Consider the following 8,622-nt stretch of genomic DNA (forward strand, 5'->3'; position numbering starts at 1 on the left):
GGATTTTTTGACAGAGAACTTTATCTTTGTATTTTTTCGTTTGGATGATTAGTCCTTAGAGTTACATATAAATTATTCAATTTCTAAAAAAATACTATCGTAAATAAATAGTTTTACACCAAATCACTAAAATATTTTAAATACCTAGAATATTCAACTAAATTACAAAGATATTTCAAAATTTTTAAAACATTTAGCTTTTTGATATGCCACATGTCATACTAAATCTTGAAGATTTCTTCTTTTTTTATACATAAATCTTGAAGTTTTTGAGAAACCAAACTCCAAGACAATCCAAACCCCAACACATCAATCAATACTATACTAAATGTGAAGTCTAATACTACCATATTATTTCCATTCTAAATCTCAATCTTTTATGGAAAAAAACCCAATCGTGTACTAAAATACAGGATCATCAATTTTGGCAACCCTTCCCTTTTTTTATTTAACTTCTTTCCAATTTTTTAATCATCTCCATTATCTGGCAAATCATATCAAAACTACACCCACCAAAGTTTCATCCTCACCCTTCTAACTTCCATCTCTCTTTTCTTCTCATCACATTTATTTCTCTCTTCCAAAAAAATCATCCAAATTTTTTTTAGATCTTTGAATCCAATTTCTCAACAACAATGAGAGACCTAGTTTCATGTTTCACTGAAAACTCAATAAACGTTTCAAATCCATCATGTTCCACCTACTCAAACAACCCATGCATCACACCCAACACTCTCTCCCCTTCCATCCAAACCTCAATTTCATCTATTTACAAACTAGTCCTCTCAACCTCCAAACAAATTCTCATCACTGTAACATGGTGCAGAAATCATTCAAATCAAGGACTCTCCATATCCTTCAACAACCAAGATCCATCCATCCTCCCACCTTTCCGCCTCAACACAAACTCGCGATTCTTCCGCAGGAAAAAAGGCAGCAAAATCCTCGATCTCGAAGATTCCAAAGGTTCCAAAGCAACCGTTCTATGGGATCTGTCAAACGCAAAATACGAAACAGGTCCAGAACCGGTCGAAGGTTACTACATCGTTGTCATTGTAGATTCAGAAATCGGTTTAATTCTCGGAGATTCAGAAACTGTAACAAAGAAAATGAGAGATAACATACCAATGGCGAAGATTTCACTCTTATCACGTAGAGAACATTGTTCATCTGGTAACACAGTTTATTCCACCAAAGCTCAATTCTGCAACGGCGGTAATTATCATGACGTTGTTATAAAATGCAGCGTTGAGAACGAAGGTCGTTCTTTTGATAGTAAATCATCAATTTCATTGTCACCGGTTTTGTGTGTGAGCATTGATAAGAAGAATGTGATTCGTGTGAAGAGGTTGCGGTGGAATTTTCGAGGGAATCAGACTATTTTTGTGGATGGTTTGTTGGTTGATTTGCTTTGGGATGTTCATGATTGGTTCTTTGATTCGGGTTCGGGGTCGGGTTGTGGTGTTTTTATGTTTAGGACGAGGAGTGGTTTGGATAGTAGATTGTGGTTGGAAGAGAAGAATTCTCAGAAGGATAAAGATAGGATTGAGTTCTCTTTCTTCATCTATGCATGTAAGAGTTCTTAAGGATTTTACTTTGTTTTCATCTTTTAATTTTTATTTTTTTTCTGATTTCTTATACATTTTTTTTCTAGCCCTTTAGGTTAGAGGCTAAAGTAAAATCGAAGTAAAAATTGTTTTAATCAGAATTTGAACTCGGGATCTTATATTGATTTATTTCATGTTTTTTTTTTCATCTTAAAAAGATATAATACTCTTTTTTTTATTTTTTTATTTTGAGAAGATGATAAGTATTGTTTTAGAAAATTGAGTTAGTGTGGGCGTTCGTTTATTAGTAGTTTAATAACTTCACGATTTAAAAGTAAATAAATGAGAAAATGTGTATTTAAATATTTAAAATTGAATAAATGAGATATCACATATTCAAATATGTAACTAGTTTTGACTCATATGCATACAAATATCTGAGAAAGATGATAAGCTAGTGTTTGAGATATCGTGTGAACAAATGAAATATCGTGAATTTTATAGATTCATTCAACAAATACTAAAGTTGATTAATGAGACTCTAAGTGCTGTCACATATTGCATTTGTGCCAAACATGATGGGTCAACTTTTTGATTTTGTTGAAATTAAGGGAAAATTAACTTCCTCTAATGACCGTTTTAGAAGGCGTGTGCAACTAATTGTCTTGTAATGTAGTGTGAAAGTATTGCATTTTTACCAAACAATAATATGATTGGTCAACATTTTGATTTTGTAAAAACTTTTTGAATTAGATTATGTCATTTGTTATTTTACTATTTTTGTAGGGTTCTATAGATGATATTATGTCCTCACAACAATTATATGTCACTGACAGTAAGAGTTAAAATAGAGAAAAATACTAAGATGGGAAATTTAATAAATGAAATTAACTAGTGTCAAAAAAAACTTAACATATGCAATGCATGTTTATTTTTCAAGAAAAGACAATCAAGAGTTGAAACTTGAAAAATAATCAAAATAATACTATATCAATTTACACAACATTTAAACATGAATAAATTTAGAATGAAAATAGGGTTGAATCACTTTGATGGTAAAAATATATATTTTGAAACAAACAAGCATCTACATTTAAAATAATTGGCTTGTCTTTAATGGCATGGTGGAACATTTGTTTGTTGTCTATGATGGTCTATTCATGTCCTTAGGTACCTTGACATGTGTTTATGACTCTATGGCCCCTCCATTTTTTAACTTCACTCATACAACACAAATTATTACCAGCTACTTTGTGGGTGCATGTGCTTACATACATGTCCTAAAATAAATAGTCTTTTCACAATTAATGAATGTTCTTAGAAAAACTGAGGCATTTATGTGTTGGACTTTCATCTCATGTTAAACTTAATGGGCTTCCCTAAGTGAAATATCGAGCCCATTAAAAGATTTGGACTTTTTCTAGTTATATTATTATTTTTGGGGTTGCTATTCCCACCCTTAATGGTGAACAGCCCACCTAATAAAATTCGGAAAATGTGCTTGCCATAATACATAAATATATTTTTGTACGTATTCTAAATACATTATAATACGGATATATATTTTCTTACGTATTCTAAATACATCACATTTATTTGTAAGTGAGTCACTCGTTCCATTTTGCTAAAAAATAGTATGAAAATATATTTTCGTATTTATAGAAGGATAAGTCTATATGTGCACTTGCGTAATAACCCTCGACACATTTTAAAATTATTGTAGTGTGTTTATTTCACAATCCGAGAGTAATATAGAAATATCCTTCCATAATATCCCTTTCGACAATAAGATTGTTATAAATTTGACATTTTTAAAGAAATCTTATATTATAGGCCATTTATACTGAGTATACTATAAAAATTAAAATGTCATATATTAGAATCATTGCATAGTCCATAATCAAACATAATTGTTGATAATTTACGAATCATAATACAAATACTATCAAAATAGATATAAAAGTGAAATGCTAGATATATCTGACCCCCCATGTTCCTTCTCTGCCTCCTGTACTACAATGTCGCACATGCCTTCGATAAAAGGACATATATAGTAGCCCTCACGAGAGTTCCTTCTGGAAACTCCACTCTCTTTCTACACGCGCTCGTGCAATATTCATAATATGATGATATGCAAGTAACACATCAATGACATGATCTGCCGTATCCTGCTCCTCCTATAATATCTCTTGGTGAGTTGGCCTAGATGGATCTCCGTGAGCATATGATGTCACGTAAGGATGTGACACTCTGAAATACCATTGGATGTAGTTGAATACACTACTCCATGATTGAGGAATTAGAACACTTCGTGCTTCCTCTAGTAACAAATGATTGTAGAAGTCATCAAACATCGCATCAACATCTCTGCATACAATATCAGGAAGAACAGACATAAACGAGTCTCTTGGAACACCCTGTATAAACTTGAAATGTTGCATGACTCGCTTAGGTAGATGAAGATACATCAGGCCTGACCCACAAGCCAACCATCAAGAGTACAAGGCAATGTCATCCAAGGGATAATAAGAAATTAAATAACACAACCTAGACTTAAAGTAAGTAATGATTAACTTTACTCCCTTTTGTATTATTAACATGATGATAAACTATCGTAAAACTGATACTTTCATGTTAGCCATATAACTTTCTTATAGAAAGAAGAAAGAAAATAAGATAAATAAAATAGTGTGTAGAAATATAGCTAAAGGTGCTTGCTGTTTAAATAAATTTGGGCCCCCTGGATTATGAGGCCCAGTGCTAGAGCACTACCTGCACCTGAAAAGGATCGGGCCTGATACCATGGATAATAATAATATAATCATTCATGCTTAAATTTTTTGGAGCTCAAATAACTACATGTTTCAAAGAATAAATAAAGATTTATTTTACCATTCTGTCCCACACATACTAGTAGTATGATTTACATACAGAGGAAGTGGTGAATTGTCATAGGGGCCTCAAACAAAAATCTCAAGAACAACATCATGAACTAGAACATCTGTAACAAGTGCATAAAAATGGACATGTGGAACTTTTGGAGCAACAACATATGACACTTGCCTCTATGAAGATGGAGCTGAAGACGTCTGAACTCTGGAAGTGGACGGAGCTGAAGACGGCTGATCTCTGGAAATGGACGTTTGCACATCAAATGAATTGGAACCAACATGTTGTCGCGAGGATTTACCTCTGTCTCAATAAACAAATGCATGTTGGGACACTCTATTGTATCTAGTTAATGTATGATATAATTGGGTATTGAAACACAAATTTCATGAAAAAATGTTGTGCTTTAGAATAGTTTTCAGTTAGAATGTTAGAGAAAGTTGAGTTTCAAAGTTATGATCAAACTTATGGATAACATGCTACCAGATCGATCTATCCCTACCATTCTCGCCCATAAAAGTCAATTTGATAAAGGGTAAGTTGGGTTTTATTAAGGGGATGCACAATTTTTCTCTCTTTTATTTTATTCAAATATTATCTTTAGCTTGCGCGCTTGTCTCCTACACACATAACTATGTTTTTTTTTTTGGATTAAAATTCTAGAAGTTTAATCTAACAATATTGAAGTTACTAATTAAATTAAACTTTACGAACATGACTTTTAATAACCTTGCCATATGTTTTTAGTTTTTACCCTTTATATTAAAAAGTTGCAGTGGACATTTAAAATGGAGAATATTTATTTCTGTTTCCTACTGTCGACCTACTAATTTTCTTTGGTTAAATAAAAACTATTTTGTTAGTGGAATTAATTTTTTTGAATTAGTCGGATATCAAAATTTAAAAAAAAAATATTTTTTTATTAAATAAAAACAGGAAGAGTGTTAGTAACAATTTTTTTAAATACTCACTCTAATACTCACTCTCTTGGGTAAAATATTTCGGGTCAGTCGAACATGTCCATTTTATTCACACTTTTTATGGGACAAATTTTTTAATCTTGTGTACTCTAATATGCTCGTACAATATTATTTTACTAGCGCGGTGATTAACTTAAAATTTCTAGTTTTTAGATTTAAAAAGTGGAATGTTCAAAAACTATCACGCCATTATTTTTTTTTACAGACGAATCAAAGCTTTAGACTTGCACCCTCACCCTCAATTATGCTCATCTCACCTCCATGTTTTTGTGAAATTTTGTGAGACATGAATAAACAAGGACATATTTGTTTGTCATCCTAGTCCTAAATAGTTACATTTTGATCCTATACTTTGAAAGTAAATCTTACGTAAATTTTCTCAATAGAAAACGAGTAATTTATTTAAAAAGAAATTTAAAGTGTTTTTTAACTTTTTTGAAACATAATTTGACATTAGTTCTTCCAATTTTTTTTTTATAAATATTTTTCTTTGTAATTAATGAAGAATATTATTGTAAAGTGTTACATAATTTTATAATTTATGTGAAATTCAAAAGTCTTAAAATTTGAGATGGAGAAACAATGCATATAACATTTTAAGATTCCAAAATTTTGTAGGAAAGTAGTGTTCAAATTTCACACTACAAAGTGTACCAAATACTTCATCAAAATTGTAAGGAAAGGGTCATTCAAACAAGGATAAATCACTTTAAAAAATATATAAATAATAATAAAACAAGAATTCAAGGATCATACTTAGAAGTTTTTTGAAACACAACATATTCCCATCTTATGAATGCAAGATATCTAAAATCTTGATATATCACCCTTATTTGAATTTAAATTATAGGAAATAAATTTGAAAGAAAACTATAATCAACACTGCAGGTTCATGTCCAAAACTCTGTTAGCAAAAATTGCTATAATAACAGGACCAGTCAAATCACCAACAGCACAACCTGAAAAAAACACAATATAATTCATAAAACAAATAGAGTCAGTCTGATGAATACAACTGATATCTGATAAACTAATTGATAGTCTTTAGTAGATAGTTGATAAATTAACTGCTAATTTATAGCTGACGACTGATAGCTAATAAGTTATACGATAATGTTTGAATGCGTAATTGATAATCTTACCAATCCATTGACCAACCGAAGGACGACAAAGAGTAGCACCAATTCCTCCACCAATAGCTGCAAAAACTAGGGATGCATTACACTTAAGTGTAGCTATGTAAATCTTCTCTTTGAAAATTCTATTTCTTTCAGCTTTGTTGATGCTACCATCTTCATTTCTGGACTTTGTTTTAAAGAATTGAAATACTCTGACCCCTACTTGAACAATCCATGATGCTGCAACACCAATTGTGTGTCCTATACACAAACATTAGCATAAAGAAAAAAAGTTATAGGCAAAAAAATCAATGAGTTTTGTACTAATGAAAAAAATTATTATAGATTTATTTCTTTGACCTCTAAGAGTTGCTTTGCTCACACAAAGCATGTAAACATGAGTCGGCATTCCCCGTCCCGCTTTTCGAACAGCCGATGCAGGAACATCTGATCAAGAGAAGAGACCGACGCATAAACCGAATGATGACAAATTGGTGTCATAGGAATTTTGTTTTAATATGTATTAAGAAGAAAAAATGAAGACCTTTTAGCAGTCTCCATGCCATTTTTTTTGGAGCATAATGGAAAGTAAGTCTTTCTAAAATGCGTCTAGTTGTTACAACTGTAACCTGTGATGAATTTGAAACAAAAATTAGTTGAACAATGTAATAATGAATATTGTATATGTTTGGCCTTATGACATGCAAAGTAGACTACCGCATATGATCTAAAATTTGTTACAGTTAAATCAACTTTTAACCTGTGGTTATATAGGGGTTCTTACTTACACAGGACCTATAAAAACTTAAAGACAGCTCTGCATATGTCATAAATTAAATAAGTCTTACCTCACGGGCGATTTGCAATAGTGATTTTTTAAAGGGAACAGCCAATTTACTACGAAGTTCATCTTCTTTGTCTTGCATAAAGTTATCATAATCTTGTTCCATATTTGCATGAGGCTCCAAAAGAGGCAAATAGAACATCAAGAATGACCTTAATGAGATTAGTGCAAATGTTCTCAATTCAAAAGCAGACCACAATGGCTTAAGTTCAAAATTGCAGCCTTTTGGGCTATACTTTAGAGAATCATGGTAGAAATATTTCTCCTGCGAAGCTCGAATGCCGGAAAGGTAATCGTCGGAAACTGCCAGCACTCCAGCGTCAGAATAAGCTACCGGTGTCCTGAAACTGCAGTCATGTGTTATGATGAGGAATGGTGCTAAAATTTAATTTTGAATTATTCTCTATATACCACCGACACATCTGAACAAAGACGTATCAGATATCTTATACGACACTGACACATGTTATTGATGTATCATTGTTGATGTCCAATAAGATACTGACATATATTATCGATGTATCATTGTAATGTCCAATATGAAATAGACACATGTTATTGATGTATCATTGTCAGTGTCGTATCTGATGTCTATGTATGTGTCTAGTGATTCATATGATATTTTTATGACAAATAGTTATTAATATTCCATTCAAACAGTGACTATTAAAAATTGTTTCAAGTAGCCAAAAAGATGATACATACCCAAAGAAATCATTGGAGGCTAAAGAGGCCCCAACAGACATTGTGGCAGCAGTGGCAGATGCAGAAAAAAGCCATGAAGATGGATAAGAATGTGCCATATTAAAGCTTTGTTTTTTCCTCCATAGATCTACAAGTAATGTTATTCCCACCATTGTGTCTATAGAACCTTATGCAAGTTAAAACATTAATTAATCAGTGTCACAAAACAATATCCTTACACAATAACAAAAAATTTACGTAAGTTTTACATGCATTGAAAATTGGAAATTAATGAATAAAGGATACCTTGTGGGATTTTTGAGACACAGTGTAAAGTCGGAAGAATTGAATTGAGGAGAATGCAGTTAAAAAAAAGGAGCATTTAATTAAGAGATGTTTTTGGTGTGTAAGTAGGAGAGAATTTTGTTGCGATAATTTGGATCTTGATCTGTCTATATTCTCACTGTCAGTTATATGAGATGGAAAAAAATAAAAATGAAATGAAAAAAATATTTTCTTTCAAGAAATTAGTTCTTAAAACTCCAAGCTCCATTCAAAGT

General features: G+C 31.7%; 2 protein-coding genes across 2 annotated transcripts; one reads left to right on the forward strand and one right to left on the reverse strand.

Moving 5' to 3' along the window:
* Positions 1-330: 330 nt before the first annotated feature.
* On the forward strand, positions 331-1,732 carry LOC131606878 (uncharacterized). The gene has a single exon (XM_058878972.1). The coding sequence runs from the start codon at positions 636-638 to the stop codon at positions 1,584-1,586; it is 951 nt and encodes a 316-aa protein (XP_058734955.1). The 5' UTR covers positions 331-635; the 3' UTR covers positions 1,587-1,732.
* A 4,560-nt stretch (positions 1,733-6,292) lies between these two features.
* Positions 6,293-8,392, reverse strand: LOC131605018 (uncharacterized). Its single transcript, XM_058877423.1, has 7 exons — positions 8,369-8,392; positions 8,084-8,249; positions 7,383-7,725; positions 7,079-7,163; positions 6,895-6,981; positions 6,559-6,795; positions 6,293-6,375 (listed from the first exon to the last, which is right to left on the reverse strand). Exons 2-7 carry the CDS (start codon positions 8,233-8,235, stop codon positions 6,293-6,295), a joined length of 987 nt encoding a protein of 328 aa, XP_058733406.1. The 5' UTR covers positions 8,236-8,249; positions 8,369-8,392.
* Between the last annotated feature and the right edge of the window lie 230 nt (positions 8,393-8,622).

This window comes from Vicia villosa, linkage group LG5 (genome assembly GCF_029867415.1).
Source record: "Vicia villosa cultivar HV-30 ecotype Madison, WI linkage group LG5, Vvil1.0, whole genome shotgun sequence".
Taxonomy (NCBI): Eukaryota; Viridiplantae; Streptophyta; class Magnoliopsida; order Fabales; family Fabaceae; genus Vicia; species Vicia villosa.